Raw genomic sequence first — 21,218 nt, 5'->3', positions numbered from 1 at the left:
TGACAGATCACAAATAGGCAGAGAGGCAGGCAGAGAGAGAGAGAGGAGGAAGCAGGCTCCCCGCTGAGCGGAGAGCCCGATGCGGGGCTCGATCCCACCTGGGATCACAACCTGAGCCGAAGGCAGAGGCACCCAGGTGCCCCGGTACTAGTTCTTTAAATGTTTGGTAAAACTCACCAATGAAGCCATCTAGTCCTGAACCTTTCTTCATGGGTTTAAAGAAAATTACTAATTTGAAGTTGTCCATTTCCTCTAATTATCATTCAGTTATTTACAGTATTGCTTTACAATTCTTTTTTATATCACTAATGTTAGTATTTGTCTTCCTTTTTCATTTCTGACTCTAGTAATTTGAGTCTTTTCTCTCGTGCTCAGTCTAGCTAGAGGTTTGTTAATTAAAAAAAAAAAAGATTTTATTTATTTATTTGCAAGAGAGAGAGAATGAGTGGGCGGGGCGGGCAGAAGGAGAGGGAGAAGCAGGCTTCCCACTGAGCAGGGAGCCCAACTCCAGGCTCTATCCCAGAACTCTGAGATCATGACCTGAGCTGACGGCAGATGCTTAACCAACTGAGTCACCCAGGTGTCCCTGTCAATTTTGTTGATATTTTCAAATAATCAACTTTCAAGTCTGTAATTATCCTCTATTCTTTTTCTATTCTCTACTTCCTTATTTTTTTACTCTAATCTTTACTATTTCCTTTCTTGTTCTTTCTTGGATTTTGTTTGTTCTTCTTTTTAAAGTATCTCAGGTAGAAAGTTAAGTTACTGATTTAGAATCTTTCCTCTTTTGTAAGGTAGCAGTTTACAACTATAAATTTCAATGTAAGTACTGCTTTAGCTGATCTCATAAGTTTTGGTATACATATTTTAATTTTCATTTATCTCAAAGTATTTTCCTGGTTTTGTTTGTTTGTTTTTAAGTAGGTCCACTCCAGGGGCACCTGGTGGCTCAGTCGTTAAGAGTCTGCCTTCGGCTCAGGTCATGATCCCAGGGTCCTGGGATCGAGTCCTGCACTGGGTTCCCTGCTTAGCAGGGACCCTGCTTCTCTCTCTCCTGTTCCCCCCTGCTTGTATTCTCGCTCTCTCTCTAATAAATAAATAAAATCTTTAAAAAGATTTTTTGCCTGGAGCCCAACATAGGGCTTGAACTCATGACCCTGAGATCAAGACCTGAGCTGAAATCAAGAGTCAGACACTCAACCAACTGAGCCATCCAGGCACCTCATATTTCAAAATATTTTCTAATGTCTTCTGTAATTTCTTCTTTGACCTACTGGTTATCTAGGAGTGTGTTGTTTAATTTCCACTTCTCTGTGAGCTGCCCAAATTTCTTTCTGTTATTGACTTCTAATTTCATTCCACTGTGGTCAGAGAACATACTTTGCATGACTTCAATCCTTTCAAATTCACTGAGGCTTGTTTTATGGCCTAACATATGGTCTATACCAGGAATGTTCCATATGCACTCAAAAGAATGTGTGTTCCACTGGTGTTGGGTGGAGTGTTCTGTGGATGTCTGTTGGTCCAGTTGGTTTAAACTGTTGTTCAGGTCTATTTCCTTGTTGATGATCTATCTATTGTTTAACCCATTATTTAATGTGGGGCATTAAACTCTCCCATTAATATTGGTGGATTGTCTATTTCTCCCTCCAATTCTGTCAATTTGGGCTTCATGTACTTGGGGGCTCTGTTTGTTAGGTGCATATATATTTATAACTGTTTTATCTTCTTTGTGGATTAACATTTTTAGCATTTAATGTGCTTATTTTTCTCTAATAATTTTTTTCAGTTCTATTTTGTCTGATATTAGTATAACCACTCCAGTTTTCTTGTGATTGCTCTTTGGTTGACATCTTTTTCCATCTTTTTGCTTCCGACCTGTTTGTATACTAGGAACCTAAGGAATGTCTCCTGTAGATAGCACATATTTGGGATTTTATTTTTCTATCAACTATTTCTAGCAATTTCTGACTTTGATTGTTTTATCCATTCTTATTCAATGTTACTGATGTAGTTGAATTTACATCTGTCATTTTCCTTTCTGTTTTCCATATGTCTCATGCCTTTCTTGTTTTTCTGTTCTTCCTTTACTGTTTTCTTTTGCACTGAGTGGATATTTTCTAACATAGCATTTTAATTCAGTGATTTGTTTTCACCATATTTTTCCTCAGTGGTTGCTCCTGGGCTTACCATCTATGTCTTATCAAAAAAACCCTTCAGGTTTATATTAACTTAATTCCAATGAGTTATACAAATGTTAGTCCTATTTAGCTCTATTCGCTTGTCTCCATTTTTTGATGTCATTGTTGAACATATTACAGCTATACATGCTATAAATCCCAAAATTTGTTGTTATAATTGTTGCTTCATGTAATTGTATGTGTTTTAAAGAAGATGAAAGAGGAAGGAGAGCAAGGATATATTTACAGAGTTTGTAATATTAACCTTCTTCAATCATTTCTGATTTTCTTTATTTGTTCCTGTGGATTTGAGTTACTATCTGGTATCATTGTTTTATCTCACACAACTTTCCTCTACTCCAACTTCCTTTGTGCTATTATATATATCTTAAATATATTACATTTCTATGTTACAGTCCCAACAATACAGTTATATACATATTGTCTTATACAATTGTTTTTAAAGTCAACTGAGAGAGTAAAAGATAAGAAATATTCATCATAGGGGTGCCTGGCTGGCTCAGTTGGTAGGGTATGTGACTCTTGATCTCAGGGTTGAGAGTTCAAGCCCCACACTGGGTGTAGAGGTTACTAAAAAATAAAACCTGAAGGGGTGCCTGAGTAGCTCAGTCAGTTGAGTGTCTGACTCTTGATTTTGGGTCAGGTTATGATCTCAGGGTCATGAGATCAAGCCCCATGTTAGGCTCTGTGCTCAGCGCTGAGTCTGCTTGAAATACTCTTTGTTCCTCTCTCTCTGCCCCTCCCCCTGCTTGTGCTCTCTAAATAAATAAATAATAAATAGATAAATAAAGTCTTAAAAAATAAAATGAAATTTAAAAAAGAAATATTCATTATAATATAATTGCCTTTAGTTAAGCTCTTTTTAAAAAATTTTAAAAAGATTTTATTTATTTATTTGACAGAGAGAGAGTGATCAGACAGAGGAAGTGACAGTCAGAGAGGCAGGCAGAGAGAAAGGGGAAAGCAGGCTCCCTGCTGAGCAGAGAGCCTGATGCGGGGCTTGATCCCAGGACCCTGGGATCATGACCTAAGCTGAAGGCTGAGGCTTAACCCACTGAGCCACCCAGGTGCCCCTTATGCTCTTTTTTAAAATGTGATTTTGAATTACTGTCTGGAGTCATTTCCTTTCAGCCTAAAGAATTCCTTAGTATTGCTTGTAAACCATTTGTGCTAGCAACAAATTATCTCAGTTTCCTTAACCAGGAATGACTTGATTTCACCTTTTTTTTTTCCTCCTGCAAAAAAGCTTTATTGCTTCCATTTCATCCATGGCTTCGGAGAGGGGTCTGGGTGGTTAAAAAGCTGCCTTGTCATTGTAGGAAGAGGCCCAGGCACAAGCCCAGCACCGAGGCGATGCCAGAGGGGCCCCTCAAAGGCTGCTGGATTTCAGAGGGCTCTTAGTCATGCTTGATGGAAAGCCTTTTAAATAGGATGCATTGCCCAGCACAGTGTGGGGGCCAACCAGCCTACGGACGTTAGGCAGGTGATTGTCCATCTTCTTGATGAGTTTCACCTCCTCAGCTAGGAAGTGGTTCTCCAGGAAGTCACAGAGGTGGGGGGTCTGCCTGGACAGAATCCAGGGCATGAAGATCCAAAAGGGCCTGGTTCAGGTTCTTCTCTAGAACCAGAAGCCATCTTTGGATGGCTTCTGCATGCCTGGGAAGAGGGCACAGCTGCCACACTGGTTTTTCATTTTCAAGAGATGCTCAGTGCCCTCACCTCTCCTTAGCCAACTTGTGGAAGGAGGGGCCCACGTCCTCCAGAGCCATGTCTTCACAGTGGAAATAGAGGCCCAGAGAGAGACCAGTGTAGGAGGCCAGCAGATGCAAGCTGACCAGGGAGCTGACAGCAGCCTCCACCTCTGTAGAATAATTCTGAAAAACCTGGGAGAGCTCATGGTTCATTGGTAATAAGGAGAGAAGCTCAGAATAGGGTATTGGCCAGTCCCAGGGGCAAAGGGTGGCAGAAAAGATGGCTCTAAAGGTTGTGACCAGAAAAAAGGTTGGAGGGTGGTCGGAGGGTGAAGAGGCAACCCTGGGTCTGTTCTATCCAAACATTGTTGAAGCAAGACACAGATCTGCAGGACTGCTGGGTGCATTACTTATTCCACCTTCATTTTTTTTTTTTTTATTATTTTTTTTAAAGATTTTATTTATTGATTTGACAGAGAGAGATCACAAGTAGACAGAGAGGCAGGCAGAGAGAGAGAGAGAAGCAGGCTCCCTGCTGAGCAGAGAGCCCGATGCGGGACTCGATCCCAGGACCCCGAGATCATGACCTGAGCCGAAGGCAGCGGCTTAACCCACTGAGCCACCCAGGCGCCCCTCCACCTTCATTTTTAAAATAGTTTGGCTACAGGGCCCCTGAGTGGCTTAGTCGCTTAAGCGTCTGCCTTTGGCTCAGGTCATGATGTCAGGGTCCTGAGATCGAGTCCTGTGTCAGGCTCAGTGGGGGAACCTGCTTCTCCCCTGCCTATCGCTCTGCCTACTTGTGATCTTTCTTTCTCTCTCTGTCAAACAAATAAGCAAATAAAATCTTTTTTTTCCAAATAAATAAAATCTTAAAAAAATAAAAAAATAATTTTGCTAGATGTAAGATTTTGGGTAGACAGTTTGCCCCCCACCTTTTGGCACTTCAAATATGTCACTCCATGGCCTTCTGCCCTCCACAAGTATCTGATGAGAAATTTGCTGTTAATCTTAAAGAAGTTCCTTTGTATGTAACAAGTTGTTTTTCTATGTCTGCTTTTAAGACTTTATCTCTGTCTTTCAGGATTTTTTATTATGATTTATCTCCATGTGGATCTATTTGAGTTTATCTTAGAATTCTTTGAACTTTGATGTATACATTGTTTTTCATCAGATTTGCAAGTTTTTAACCATTATTTCTTCAAATAGCTTTTTCCTATTCCTTTCTCTTTCTGCTCTCCTTCTGGCACTCCCATTGTGCATATGCTGTGTACCTGATGTGTTGCATATTTCTCTCAGTCTCTGTTCAATCTTATTCATTATTTTTCCCTATTCCTTGGATTGAGTGAACTTTATTATCTTCAAATTTACCAATTCTTTATACTTTAATTTCAAATCAGCCGTGAGGTCCTTTAATGATTTTTCACTTCAATCATTGTACCTTCTAATTCCAGAATTTCCAATTAGCTCTTTTTAAAAATAATTTTCATCTCTTTGTTGATATTCTTAATCTCATGAAACACTGTCATCATATCTTACTTTACTTTTTTTAATTTAAATTCAATTAGTCAATATATAGTACATCATTAGTTTCAGATGTAGTGTTCAATAATTCATCAGTTGCATATAACACCTAGTGCTCAGCACATCATGAGGCCTCCTTAATTAGTTTACTTCTTCAAGCATGGTTTCCTCTTGTTGCATGAACGTATTTATAGTGGCTGCTTTGAAGTCTTTTTCTATTTGTGTGTGTTTGTGTTTATGTGTGTTAGATTGCTTTTAATTACTGACAGCTGGGGAGGGGTGGGGCCTGTGCAGTGGTGGTGTCACTACCCCCCTCGTCAGACCTTCAGGGACCAGGCCAGTGCCCACAGGTCCTGAGCCCATGCCAGCAGACCCCAGTGTTGTACTCTGTCCCCCAGGGATAAGACCCTAGCAAAGGATGAAATATTTTTCTACTAAATCTGACATCTGGGTCCTATCACAGGCATCTTCTATTGCTTGCATTTTTTCCCCATGAATGAGTCACACTTTCCTGTTTCTTTGAACGCTCATACTTCTTTGATGAAAAAATCTGGATAATATATTTAGCATGTTAATAAATGATAGTATGATAATACAGCCTAGGATATGTTAGGTCATATATTTTAGCAACTACAGCCTACAGGGCTTATTGATGTTGTTTGCTCAAGTATTTGTTCAGCATCTTGTCTGGACTAGTTTAGTGAGGTCCTTTTCACCCACTGCATGCAGCCTGCGATGTTGTTCCTCAGTGGGTGCAGCCTTGGGCATGCGTACAGTCACCCTGAAATGACAGTGGTTTTATCACCTATCTTCCACTGACACTTTCTCCAATCTTTCTGTTACACTGTCTGTCGCTGTTGGTATTACACCCAGCTATTAGCCTCCATGAATTGCCAGCTGATTGCTCTATCGTTTTTGAGGCACAAATTGCTTCTCCACCTGCTACAATTAAATTTAGGCTCATTTGTAGGATTAATTTTTAAGGCCAGTCTTTGAACATTGTTCTGCCACCACGAAGGTGCTTTTTGATCTGTCTCTTTCCCTGGTTCTCCTTTATAAATGAACCAGCCTCTGTTTTAGTTTCTTGCTCTCATTAAGCTACCATCTTCCTCTTAATTATGGAAGTTGCAGAACATTGGCCACATTTGCCTGGAACTTAAACTCTGTGATGCAGAGACGAGAACTGCTGATGACCTGGCCCTCCTAAGGCAGTACCATATCCCTCAACTGGGAGTTGGGGAGAAAAGGATCCCTGTATTTTTGACTGAATTGTCTGGAGCTGACCTTCCATCATGCTGAGTTGCAAGGGGAGAAGGAGGGAGTAAGTTGTAGTTCAAATGTCACAGATTTTCCCTCTATTTATTTATTTATTTTCAAATTATTTTTATTAACACATAATAGATTCTCCCTCTTTCTTACCAAGTTTTAGTGTATCAGGGGAAAAAACCCAGCATGTCTGACTCCACGTTGCTTCTATCTCCCTTGCTGCTGCGACCTACAGCTTAGAAACTTCTGCTTTAACCCTGCATGTACGTACGCATGTTAATCATCAAAGAGATTTTGCTTAGGTCATGATCCACTAGTATTTCATATTACAGCTAATATTTGCAAAAACTGCTTTCTACCAAAAACCTACCTCACCCAAGGAGATAAGGAAGCACATATAGAATTGACTATGTTACGCTTAATGTTTATAGGAATGACATGATCAGATTCCTGTACACAAAGATCAACTAACCAAGGACAAATAAGTTTTATGACCAGGCATCAGTTACCTTCTGACTCCAACCCCCTTTTGCTTCCCCTGCTTTGCTAACATAAAAGAAACTTGAATTTCATGCTAAGGGGAGAAGGTTGTTTAGGATAATAGTCTGTATCTCCTTGGTTTGCCGCATTTCCAGATAAAGTCACTTTCTTTACCCCAACATCTTGCCTCTAGACTTGTCATGCAGTTGAGTAGAACAAGCTTAGACTTGGTTACATTACATTTTCTTGAATAATCTGTTTCCTCATTTGCTTAGGCCCTTAGCACAATGTCCAAAGAGTCTAGATAATTGTTTTAAAAATAATTTTCACCAGGGTTGCCTGGGTGGCTCAGCTGGTTAAGTGTTTGACTCTTGGTTTCAGCTCAGGTCATGATCTCAGGGCCATGAGATTGAGCCACATGTCAGGTACACGCCCAGTGTGGAGTCTGCTTGAGATTCTTTCTCCCTCCCACTCCCTCCTCCACTTCCTCCTTCCACTCATGTTCTCTCTCTCTTAAATGAATGAATGAATGAATGAATGAGTAAATAAAATCCTTAAAAAAATGATTTTCACCAGTTATACCTGTCTTGCTGGGGAGCATTTCCACAGAGCTCTTCTGCCACCATTTTGTAAGTAGCCACCCTTCCCGGTATTTTTTCTGCTAAACTAAGCTTCTAGAGTTTGGATCTCAGGTTGCTTCAAGCAATCATTATGTTCCTGGAGTGAGCCTTGCAAGGAACAGAGGGAGGGACATGGAGAGCCTGGGTGACATCATGGGAGCCCCTGGATCAGCCCTACACTTGGGATCATCTGGACTTCACCGTCAGATAAGCCAAAAAGTTTCCTTCTTTCCTTAGCTAGTTGAAATTGAGTTTCTTATATGTAACTAAGAGTTGTAACTAATATGCTGAATGCCAAACCTTTAATAACATGTGAGTAAATGATAAGGACTTTGGAAAGCTTGTTCAACAAAATTGGTATCTAGGGTCATTTTTATATGACTTTTTTGATAGCTCACCTTGTCCCAATAATTTATGGCTTCTTGATGCTTAATGAAATATAGAGACATAATTTATGGTGATTCTAATAGATGTTCTTCTTAATAAAGATTTTTAATGTGTTCCTATACATCTGTCAATGTTTGTTGACATCTAAAGGGTTGGTTCCAAGGAAGACTCAATGTTGACTGCTAATGCTGAGTTATAATATTAAGAATAGTACAGACACCTGACCTTCATTATAGAAAGTTCTTGTAAGTCAGGTAATCTCTCTTTTCCATTAGCCTGTAGCTGATTCATTAGAATATCTCTTGTAAGCATATCGTTTTCCAAATATTGGAGCTAGTTACAAAGCTCTTTAAACAAACTATAAGTGGAAAAAGGGAAGATTATGTATTGTTACTCTTTTTTTTTTAAGAGAAAGATCTGTGTGTTCATTCTTCTCTGCAGAAAGTATTTTTTTTTAAAGATTTTATTTATTTATTTATTTCTCAGAGAGCAAGAGTGTGCAAGCGCACAAGCAGGCAGAACGGCAGGCAGAGGCAGAGAGAGAAGCAGGCTCCCGGATGAGCAAGGAGCCCGATGTGGGACAAAATCCCAGGACCCTGGGATCATGACCTGAGCTGAAGAGAGTGGCTTAACCGACTGAGCCACCCAGGCACCCTTGTTACTCTTTTTAAAAAAAGATTTATTTTATTTATTTGAGGTTGGGGGAAAGTAAGGAGGGGCAGAGAGAGAGGGAGAGATAGTCCCACACTGAGTGCAGAGCCCAATGTGGGGCTCAATCTCATGACCCTGAGATTACCCCCTGAGCTGAAACCAAGTTAGCACTTAACTGACTGCACCACCCACTCACCCCTATATATTGTTATTCTTGATGTGATGAAGAAAATCTAGGTAATCTAAGATTTTTATTTACTTGGTAGGATATTCCTTTGAAATAGTAAAGGATGGGTCGAGTTTGTTAGAAATACAGAAATATCCAGAGAAGTCTGGGAGAATTTATAGGTCAAGGCTGTAAGCAATTTTATCCTACCTCTCAGGTCAATATTCTTCCCTAACTCCTTCCTTTGAGATAGATGCTTATGGCATGTGTTGGAAACAGGAAAAACATCAGACATTATTATAATATTGGCATTTATCAAAACTTGGTTTAAAAAGGCCTTTCTCGGGGCACCTGGGTGGCTCAGTGGGTTAAAGCCTCTGCCTTTGGCTCAGGTCATGATCCCAGAGTCCTAGGATGGAGCCCCACATGGGGGGGCGGGTGTCTCTGCTCAGCAGGGAGACTGCTTCCTCCTCTCTCTCTGTCTGCCTGCCTCTCTGCCTACTTGTGATCTGTCAAAAAAAAATAAATAAAATCTTTAAAAAAAATAAAAAATAAAAAGGCCTTTCTCCCTGGGTAAGACTTACAAAGCACCTTAACCTAATGTATATTTCCATACTGGGTGCTGCTTGCCAGTAAAGTCTCTGAAGATTCTGCAATTCAGTGATCTCGGTCATGTTTGGGATATCTCTAGGATTCCAGGAAAACCACAACTAGTGGTTTTTGGAATCAAGGTGGCAAGTGTGTAACAAAATGTATAGATCCATCAAAAAAAATCTCACTACTTCCAATTAAATGGGAGAGAGGTGAGGTGAATTCATGACACTCAATTATTTTTACAATAGTGAAAGCTTTATGGCTGTTACTAAAGAAAAGGGGGAAAGTACCCCAGAATAATTTTTTTTAAAGATTTTATTTATTTATTTATTTGACAGATATCACAAGCAGGCAGAGAGGCAGGCAGAGAGAGAGAGAGAGGGAAGCAGACTCCCTGCTGAGCAGAGAGCCGATGCGGGGCTTGATCCCAGGGCCCTGAGATCATGACCTGAGCCAATGGCAGTGGCTTAACCCACTGAGACACCCAGGCACCACCCCCCAGAATAAATTTTAATGAACAGATTTGATTTATTTGTAATCAGCAGATTGTTTTAAATACTTTAAGCTTCTGAGTTACCCGAGAGCAGTATGCATCTTAGAGAGCTTACAAGCCATCTGCAGTTTACTTTGCACTAATAATGGTCCTGCTCTTTGGACCATTATTCACAGAAATAGAAAATTAAATGTCCACGGATTTCTAGGACTTCATAAATCATGAATTGGTAGGATCTGAGTTCCACTAATTGTACTTGAGAATCTAATATGCATGAGTTGCAGACTTGTACTCTGATCTTATTCTGATAGTAAAATCTTATGTGAGAAGGGTTTTTTCTTTTTTCTTTTTTTCCTACAGGCTTGGGTTAGATGAGAATATGGGTGAGATTGTGGCCTGCAATCGACTGACCCATCACTTGCTAGAATGTTTGCATTTTGGGATCTCCATCTTCACTCTGCTGCCTCAGCAGTATATTTGAGTTGGTTCTACAGAGATGAATTTCAAGGAAAATATCACCTAGACTTTATTTCAAATTACCCTGAGGATCAATATATTCTACTGAAGCCCAAAAATGCTATGTTCATAATCTGCTATTATGATATATGACTTGGAGAAGGTAAATGTCTTGTCAACTTCAATCTCTCTTTATTATTTTTAGGGAGGGCTAGTTTCCATTATCAAAAGCAGATAAGGAATGCCAGCAATCATTTGTCATCCAAAATGGAACACTTACTTAGCTGTGAATGAATGAAAACCATCATGTGGTATGTTTGTTTTTTTAATAGCGGTGATAAAGTCACAACTCAAGGTCAGGGAACATTCAAATGTGGTTCTACTGGGTTGCTTATATTTTTTGGATAGGATGGAAAGAAAATTCTGCAATAGTAGCTTTGGTTTTTGAATACATTTTTCCCTCTAAAACAGAGACAAGAAGAAACCTGACATTTTTTCTCATCTTCTGAAATGGTAATTAAGTTTTTTATCTTCTACCTACAGATTTTTAGTTCCAGTTTGAGGTAGTCTGTCCTTACCCACACTTTTATGAAATGACTCCCATCTCACATGATGGTCTGTGGTGTGTGACAGACAGGTCACTCAATGAGTGAGTAAGCCTGTGTGGAGGTCTTCTCACAGGTTCTGGGTAGGAAATGCTAAAATGGCCATTTGCCATTTAGGGTTTGAAACTAACAGATGGTAAGACTTCTCCACATGGCCATTTCCCAGGCACCTCAAAATAAAAATATGACCCAAGTTAAACTCACCTCATCCCATGAAAACAGTCTTTTCCATCTCTCCAAAGATCACCATCCATTGAGTAGGATGAACCCTAACAAACTGCCTTTTTCCATAGCTCGTAAATAGCTGAATATTAGCAATTTTAAACAGATCAGCCTTACTAGTTGCTCAGGTCAGAGACCTGGGGGAAATCCTTCTCACCTCACTCTACTTCAACTCTGACAGCAAGCCAGTCATGAGGACTGGTAAAGTCTCTTTCTCAGGCAGGTTCTGAATCCATCTTTAAGGCCCTCAACATATCCATATAATCAGTAATTGGCCTAGTGATTCCACTGTCCACACTGCAATGAATAGGGTGTCCTCTTTAAAACACAAGCCAGATCATCCCAGTTGCATGCTAGAAATCAGTCAATGGCTTCTCAGTGCCCTTAACACAAAGACCAAACAATCCAACCCCTGATGACCTCTTTAATCCCACATCACCCTATTTTCTGGTTATTCTACCTTCTTTTATTTTCTTAAGGATGTTCCTTCCCAACTCATGGCCTTTGAACATATTGTTCCATCTGCTTGGTACTCTCTTCTCTCTCATTACTAACCAGGCCCTTATCACTCAGTGATCCCTGCTTCTTCTGAAGGATCCTTCTTGTCAAGGATGTTGGGAGACTGGCACATTCATGCCTCAGCATAAATGCCATGTCCCCAAAGAACCTTCTATGACCTCTCACTCACCAGCGTGGAACCCCAAATTACATATGCCCACGAGACTTCAACACAGATCATACCTCCAATTACCTATTCAATGCTAGGCTCAAACTCCAAGGGAGCAAAGCTGTGACTGACTTGTTTGCTGCCATATTGGTATCACTAACCCAGGGCCTAGAACCTATTCTAGAACCTAGAATCTATCTTCAGTGATTTTTCTACTTAGGATTTTTAAAAAGGTAACACAAATGTTTAATTAAAAAATTCAAAACTGAGAGTCTGAACCGGAACCTGGACTGTTTTTGAATTATCCCCTAACATGGCAACATCTGGTAATAGTTATTGTTACCAGAGAATAATCATCAAAGCTACCACTTATTGAGGGCCAACTATGTGCCAAACCTCTGGAGGAACATGAGGACTAGTGAAGGTGGGGGATTTACTGAAGTTCAGACAGCTCATAAAGGTGAAACAAAGTCACAAAGACCCATAATCCAAGACATGCTTTGGATGCTCTCAGTCCCTCAATCTTTGGGACAGACAACTTCTTTTTTTTTTGTTGTTGTTGAGTCTTTTTTTTTTTTTTTTTAAGATTTTATTTATTTATTTCAGAGAGATAGAGAGAGTACAGGCAGGCAGAGTGGCAGGTAGAGGCAGAGGGAGAAGCAGGCTCCCCTCGGAGCAAGGAGCCGGATGTGGGACTCGATCCCAGGACCCTGAGATCATGACCCGAGCCGAAGGCAGCCGCTTAACCGACTGAGCCACCCAGGCATCCCGGGACAGACAACTTCTTGAACACAGGAATCCCCTATACCGGAACACTAAGAGAATCAACTGCAGAACCCAAGATAAACACATTTTCAGCTCCAAGTAAAATGTTTTTAGACACACACCAGTTAATTTCACCATGTTTCCAAGAACAATCCTCTCCCGAGCAGCATCTTAGTAAAAGCTCATGTTCCTACCGGAAGAAAGAGTCTCTGAGCAGCACAGGGTTTGAATAATTTCTTCCATTCCTGAGGGTTTCCAACCGAAAACGTGATGGGGTAGATTCTGTGCTCAAACTTCTTTGTATATGAGTCAGGCCACTGTCGTAACTAAAAAACAAGGAAGACAAGGGGAGGGTGATTAGGCCCCAGAGATATGGAAAACACCTGAAGCTTCTGGATGTTCAAGTGGAAATTATTCAGGCACCTTACACAGAATGTCTAACTTCACCACCATGATTAATGCTCAATGAATGAAAGACTATGGCTAGAATTTAAAAAAATAACATCCAGAGTTGTCAAGGATGTTGGGAGACTGGCACATAAACAGCACAAGGGGAGTGTAAATTTGAATAAACTTTCAAGAGGGAAATTTGAAATTGGGAACAACCAACCCCAAAAGATAAAGGCACAAGATTTTCAACAAAGTTTCATTTGTAATTAAGAAAAAAAAAAAACCTTTGTGAACAAACTAAATGCTCAATAGTTAGGAACTGGGAAAATTAATTATTATGGAACTATATAATAGACTATTGTAATAGTTAAAATAAAGTAGATCTATATGTGCTGATAAAGAAACATGTTTATTATAAAAAACCTTTTATTATAAAATTTATATGTTTAAATAAAAAAGTTTATTAAGAATTTTGTTATAAAATTTGTTATAAAGATGTTTATTATTAAAAATAAAAAATAAAATGCAGAAAATTTTATAATGTTTCTGTCTTAAAGGAAAAATATATGCACATATATTTTATATGGAGAGAAAAATCTCAACAGATAGACACTAAACTGATTTTTGGGTTTTTTTTTTAAGACTTTACTTATTTATTTGAGCACAAGCTCAAGCTTGTGCTTGAGAGAGAGACAGCACAAGCATGGGGAGCGGCAGGCAGAGGGAGGGGGAGAAGCAGACTCCCTACTGAGCAGGCAGCCCAACGTGGGGCTTGATCCCAGGACCATGACCTGAGCAGAAGGCAGACACTTAACCAACTGAGCCATCCAGGTGTCCCTGATGCTAAAATGTTAAAAGTAGACACCTGTGGAAGTGGTGGTGGTGGTGGTGGTGGTGGTGTCATTTTCTAAGTTTATATTTCTGTGTTCTTTTAAAATTTTCCAGTGAGTATATTTACTTTGCATATGTTAATATCAATAACAAAATTAATTTATGAGTTTTATTTTTTAGAGCAGTTTTATGCTTACAGGAAAATTGAGCAGGAAGCACAGAGTTCCCATCTGCCCTCCCCACCCCACCCCTGCACTTTCCCCTGTTACCTATGTCTTGCATTACTGTGCTATGTTTGTTAAAACTGATGAACCAATATAAATATATTAATGAGTAAAATCCATAACTTACCTTGGGTTTCATTCTTTGAGTTGTACATTCTATGGATTTTGACAGATGTATAATGTCAGGTATCTACCATTACAGAGTAGTTTCAGCACCCCAGAAATCTCCTCCGTACCACCTATTCACTCCTTCCTCCTTCCCTCCCACTGAATTCTTACAACCACTAATTATTTTGCTGTCTCTTAGTTTCACCCTTTCCAGAATGTCATATAGTGGGAATCAGAGAGTATAAAGCCTGTTCAGATTGGCTTCCTATACAAGCAATATGCACTGAAGTCTCCTCCATGTCTTTTGGTGGATGGGTACCTCATTTATTTTTTATCACCGAATAATATTCCCTTGTATGGATATACAATGGTTTGTTTATACATTTACCCATAGAAGGGTATCGTGGTTGCTTTCAGTTTGGGGTGATTACAAATAAAGCTGCATAAACATTGATGTGTAGTTTTTGTGCGGCCAACTTTTCAGCTCCTCTAGGTAAATACCAAAGAGTGCGATAGCTGGACTGTATGGTTGGTCTACAGTTAGGTTTTTTAAAAATGTGTCAAGCTGCTCTCCAAAGTGGCTGTAGCATCTTGCATTCCCACAGTGATGAGTGAGATCTTCTCTTGCCACACACCCTCAGCGGCATGTTGTGGATTTTAGCCATTCTAATAGGTGTGTAGTCGTATCTCATTGTTTTCCTCTGCAGTTCCCCAATAACGTGTGATGTGGAGTCTCCTTCTGTACACATATCTGCCATCTGTGTATCTTCTTACGTTTTCGAGTTAATGTTTCCCCATGGACACAAAAGTCCTACTTGTAAGAAAAAATTCCCAAAGTCCACTCACATTTATGGCAAGGTTGTTTATCATAATGTCGTCTGTAACAGAGCAAAGTTAGAAACAACCTAAACAGCAATTTGGTTAAATAAGCTCCAAGGAATGTCTACATAACAGAATGTGACATCGTACAGGAAGGGTTTGCTAACCGTTGGTAAGACAAGAACTAAATCCAGCCTGCTATGAAAACCACACAAGCCAAGAATGATTAGACACTTTTAAATAGCTGAAAAAAGTAAAAACAAGAGTAATATTTTGTGACATTTATAAGTCACATGAGACTTGAATTTCAGAGTCCATAAATAAAAGTTTTATTGGAACAATGTCACACTTAATTGTGTACATATTTCTATGGCTGCTTTCACACTCAATGTCAGAATTGAGTAGCTACAAGACCACACAGCCTACAAAGCTATTATTTGGTCTTTTACAGAAAAAGCTGGACAACCCCAGTTTTAGAAGAAATTTAGTAATATAAGACTTAGTGATATAAAAGGGAATATAGAAGATGAACCTATTTCTGATATTCATGTGAAAAGAAAAGGAATATAAGTAAATCTACCAATATTACTCTCCTGACCATTAGGATGGTTGATTTTTTAAATTTATAATTTTATGACTTTTTTTTTGCACTGTACATATATTGCTTACACAGTCACATAAAAATGTTTGAAGAAACATACCACTGATCATGCTTTAAATTTGCAACTTTGAGATGGATATATGAGAGAGAAATCTCAGAAGGAGAAAGAGGAGGAGTGACAAAGTATTTGATAACTAATTTATGAAGGCCCACTGACTGATCAGAACACACACCAGGCACAAATACTGGCACACCTGCACTGACTCATCAGAACCAACACTGGCTGTACACACCCAGAGCGACAACACTGACCCATCAGAATGGACACCAGGGACAGATACTCAGTCCAAATGTGCCTTGCCACAGCAGCCCAAAATCAGCCCTCGAAGGAGAATGGGAAGGTCCCGGAGGTCTACTGGTTTCCCTGACTCTTTGATCTCCCAGAAGGGTTTATCTGCCTTTGCCAATCTATGTCTTTTAACCCAAATGTTCAGTCCATTTACATTTGTTTCAGTGCTCGTGTTTGAATAGTATACCAGCTCCAGCCACAAGTTCTCCTTGACACCTCTTCCTATGGCAGAGGACACACACACACACACACACACACACACACACAGGATGTTGCCATCCCGCTGGCCCCACCCATCACCAGAATGGATTGGTGGTTACCCCCCTTTGGTGTCCCACTTTTCCCACTTTTTTTGGCACAGATGCGCCAAACCTCAAGTACATGTCTGATTCCCGAGCTGCCAGGAGCCGCTAGGAAATCAACCAGCTGGCATTTGCAGCTCCTATATTGAGAGATGACAAAAATAAATGAGACTCCAAAATATTAAACATTATACTTGGTAAAGAGCTCCAGACATATTGTATTTACATGGCTTAAAAATTAAAAAATTCTCCTTAAAAAGAGTACAATTCACCCACAAAGCAGTTTCCAGAGGAATCATGAGGTCGGCTGGCACTTTGTTTTGTTTTTACAAAACAAAGATACGTGGCCTTGAGCTTTGCAGGAAGTTATCACAAGAAACTGGATATTCGCACAATGCCTCAGGGTTGGAAGTAAGACCCTTGCGAAGGGTGGTAGACCCTGCCTCTCCATACCAGCACCTCCTGTGACTACACAAAAACCAGCTGGTCCTGCCCTTCTATTTTCAAGCTAACAAGGTACAGGAGATGTTCCAAAGAATCTCTGTGGAATGAAAGAATAAACAGATCATGTGATTCAGCCTCACAAGTATGCTCTGCAGTAACAGAGCAAGGATCATTTTGTCCTTCGATACTGATGAAACAACCAAGACGAAGGAAAGTTCTGTGACTTCCATAAGAGACAAGGTTTTATATCTAAACTTTTAATCTAGAATCCCTGCATGGGAAGGGACGAGACCAGATGCCCTGCCTGTCTTTTAACACCCTGTTACAATTTCCTTTGTTGGTTGAGCTCCACTGATCTAACAAAGACCTGAGGAAAGGAGCCATCACAGGGATAAAGTCACCAGAGCGATTCAAATGATTTTTCAAATTCAATGATTCTCCCATACAATTTAGTTCCCAATTTATAATGTGCCAATTACCATGGCTTACAGCAAATTACCCCCAAACTTAGCAGTATAAAACGACCATCTATTAAGCTCACAGATTCCATGGATCAGGAATTTGGACAAGGCATAGAAGACGGCGGGGGTGGGGAGGTGCGGGGGGCGGCTTACACTGCTGCATGATGTCTGGGCCTCGGTTAGAAGCTTCGAAGCCTAAAGGCTGGAGTCATCTGAATGCCAGTCCATTCACATGTGTGCCAACGAGGCCAGCTAGGGACTAGGGACCTCAGCTCTTCTCTGAGTTGGTCTCTCCATACGATCTCTCCGAATGGGCTAGTATGGGCTCACTCACCACATGCTGGCCAGGTTCCTGGGGCAGGCATTCCATGAAAGCCGGCAGAAGCTATGTTCTTTCCATTCTCTAGCCTCAAATGTCATGTGAACATTCTATGTAGCATACTCTATTTTATATATACATACAGATGATGTATATAGAGGCATAAGTATTGGCTATTACCTTTTAACAAATTATCCCCAAAACTTAGTGGCTCGAAACCATGGAAATGTATTCTTTCATGTACTTTCTTAGGGTCAAAAATCTGTAAGCTGGGTTGCTCTGGCTCAGTGGCTTTCACGAGGGTGTTGTCCAACTACTAGCTGGGGTCACAGTCCTCTGAAGGCTGGGCGGGGCAGGAGGTTCTGTCTCCAAGCTAACTTCCATGAGTGTCACAAGAAGCCCTGATTCCTTACCAGGAAGGCCTCTCCAAGGGGTGCTCTGACATGAAAGTGGCTTACCCCACAGCAGGTGATCCAGAAAAGAAAGTGAGTGTAGGCAAGATAGGAAGCGTGGTGCCTTTTTAAACGTTAATCACAGAACTGACATAGTATTGCGTCTTCCCCATGTTGCTGGTCACACAGGCCAACCCTTGGGACAGCGAAGGAGGGAAGCATGCCAGGGTGTGAATAACAGAAGGTGGGGCCACTGAGAGCTTCTTTGGAAAATACATTCTGCCTCATACACATAGTTACACACACACATCTTCCTTCCCCTCACCTTCTTTAAGTTCAAATCTGTTTTGTTCGGCTCCATCCTCCTGTCCCAGCCTCTAGAACACAGTGGGTACTTAATTAATACTTGTTAGATGGATATTGGGCAACACATTGCTAAGGTTCGTCCACAGCTGGTTTCCTCCCTTCCTGCACACTGAGCACTTCTCAGCTTCTTGCCATTGGTTGAGCCTTGTGACTGCTTCCGGGCAGTTCAATGCGAATGGGAAAGAGTGTCACTGTCAAGTTGAGGGAGTGAAATGCACAGTCGTGAGCCACTTGTCTCTCTCTTTCCTGCATGGCATCCCAAGAACTTCAGAGGCCAAGTGTTCCAGCAGGTGCAACTCAAAGCATGAACAGTCTTGGGGCACATGGCTGGTGTAGCTGAGAGGACATGCCACTCTTGACCTCAGGGTTGTGAGATCAAACCCCACGCTGGGTGTAGAGATTACCAAAAACAATAAAAAAAAAAAAAAAACTTAAAAAAAAAAAAAGCATGAATAATTTTTGTCATCTTCAGTCCCAGACCTAAGAGCCTGTGTGAGACAAGCAGCAGGCACGTGGAAAGTGTCTGAGGTTTTCGGGAGGTGTTAAGGTAGCCTGACCTAGCCTATCCTGATTCCAGAGACCTTAGCTCTTCTATCAGTGTTGCTCGCTTCAAGTTACAGACAGGGAAGCCAAAGCTCTGAGAGGCCACAAGGCTTGCCTGAGATCAAGCAGCAAGCATACAGGGGAGCTGAGTTTCTCAGATGAGTCTTCTATCTGCTAGCTGCAGAAGTAGAATGGCACACTGGTTAAGCAGGTGGAGGTTTGACGCTGTGACCTTGAGCTGACACCTGATGAACAAATCACTAAAACTCTGCAAAAGAGGGACATGATTGCTACCTTCTGGTGAGAGTTAAGGAGTGGTAAATTATAAATCAGAAGCCCTTGATAAATGGTAATTATCATTGCCATCTCCTTTCAACCACAGCTGCAGAGAAGCAAACCATGTGTGTGCCAACCTCTTCCTTTTCCTTTGACTCAGATCTTTTTACAAGGCATCGTCCAATCAATTTCAAACCTTTGAGACTATTTGGCTTCTCCTGGTGAAGATGTCAAGGGGATAGTTTTCTTCAGAAAACGCAACCCATTTTCTAGCTTTCTGTTAGTAGCCTTTCTCTGCCCAACAGGCTTCTTTTGGCCTTTCTCATTAGTGTAGCCAGCCTGGGGACAGGAAGGGGCCCTGCTGACACAAGTCAGTGGATACGAAACGAACCACGTCTCACTCTGCCAGCACACATGCCTTACCACAAGGGCAAACGTCCAAGACAAAGCAAAGTTTGGTTTACAAACTCAAAACTCAAAACTCTGTAAACTTCCCAGTCCCGAGACTGGGGAGAAGAGGTATTTCTAAAGCTCTCCTCAGGAACTGGTTAAAAAAATAAAAAAATCAGTCCTTGTTCTTCAGTAGAGGAACAGTCAACTGAACAGGGATCCAACCCATAATAAAATACTATACAGTCACCAGAAAAGATGAGGTGAGGACATCTGAGACCTGACCTGGAACAATCCTGACAATACGGTTTTAAGGTAGGAAAACCAAGTTCAGGTGGACACATAGAGAGCAAGCTTGATTTTATAAAAGAAATACAGGGGCGCCTGGGTGGCTCAGCCAGTTAAGTGTCTGCCTTCAGCTCGGGTCATGATCCTGGGGTGCTGGGATTGAGCCCTACATAGGGCTCCCTACTCAGGAGGGGGCCTGCTTCTCCCTCTCCTCCTCCCCGCTGCGCATGCATGCTCTCTCTCTTTCTCTGTCTCAAATAAATTTTTAAAATCTTCTTAAAAAATAAAAGAAATACACGGGCACATATTACCTGTGTGTTATACAGGTATATGTTTATACAAACAAATACACATTTACACACATATACATGCATCCATACAGATAATTACACACACAAATACACATCTGCAAATGAAAAAAATATGGAAGAATAATTCAAAATAGCTAACTCAGTTTCTTGTGTGGGACTGAGGGTACCAAGGACACCTACCTTTTAATGTACAGCATATGTATCATTTGAATTTATTTTAATGAACGTTTATTACTTGTCATTCAAAAAACCTATATAAAGGGGATTTGTAGACGGCTACCCATCCCCTACACGAAAACCATGTTAATTACACCAGAGGGCTCAAGCCCTGGGTCAAGTGCTTCAAGTGCGTCATCTCATAGAACCCTTACAATATCTCTGCAAGGTAGGCGTAAGTATCCCTAAAGGATCCATGAGAACAGTAAGGCTCGGAGTCGAGTGTATGGCCACACAGCGGAGTACAACTCGAAGGTCAGCGAATCTCACTAGCAAAGGGGGATATGCATTTCCCACAATGCAGTCTGCCTGCACTCAGTAACTATGGCACTGCCATTTCCACAAATTTACCTGCTTATCAAACTCGGGCTTCAGAGAGTCTTCTGTGAAGATGTGAAACTGGATCTTCCTGTGGCTAAAGAGTACAGCGGATTTGAGCATGACCAGGGTCTCCTCCAGACGATTGCCACAGGCCACCACGGCCAAGTGGATCCAGAGCTCCGGAGGCAGCACGGCCTGAAAACTCCTGAGTTCTCCAGGCCTCCTAGGAAGAAGCAAAACAGTTAAAGCTATTAATAAACTCATAAAATTAAAAACAAAACAAAACAAAACACCCAGCTAGTGAATAGTTGGAACATTTCAAAACATGAACAGGCACAATCTGTTGTATTTTATAAAGTGATAAGCATTTTGACAATTCTTCCTGCTTGGAGAAAAATACCATTTATTCCCATATTTATGCTGGCAATAGCAGGATGAGTCACTGTTTGGATGGCCATAGGTGTCTGAGACTTCTTCTGCCT

General features: G+C 40.9%; 1 protein-coding gene across 2 annotated transcripts in view; it reads right to left on the bottom strand.

Annotated features, from left to right (window-relative positions):
• The window catches only part of GXYLT2 (glucoside xylosyltransferase 2), a 109,453-nt gene that overhangs the window by 47,170 nt on the left and 41,065 nt on the right, over window positions 1–21,218 (bottom strand). For both annotated transcript variants that reach the window (XM_032867409.1, XM_032867408.1), the window contains exons 2-3: window positions 20,767–20,959; window positions 12,980–13,111 (exon numbers count right to left, since the gene is read on the bottom strand). In XM_032867409.1, coding sequence (XP_032723300.1) covers window positions 12,980–13,111; window positions 20,767–20,959 — 325 coding nt within the window. The remainder of the gene's footprint in view (window positions 1–12,979; window positions 13,112–20,766; window positions 20,960–21,218) is intronic.

Source organism: Lontra canadensis, unplaced genomic scaffold (genome assembly GCF_010015895.1).
Source record: "Lontra canadensis isolate GAN:19392208 unplaced genomic scaffold, GSC_riverotter_1.0 scaffold34, whole genome shotgun sequence".
Taxonomy (NCBI): Eukaryota; Metazoa; Chordata; class Mammalia; order Carnivora; family Mustelidae; genus Lontra; species Lontra canadensis.
Note: the sequence above shows the minus strand (reverse complement) of the source record. Positions and strands in the feature narration are given on the sequence as shown.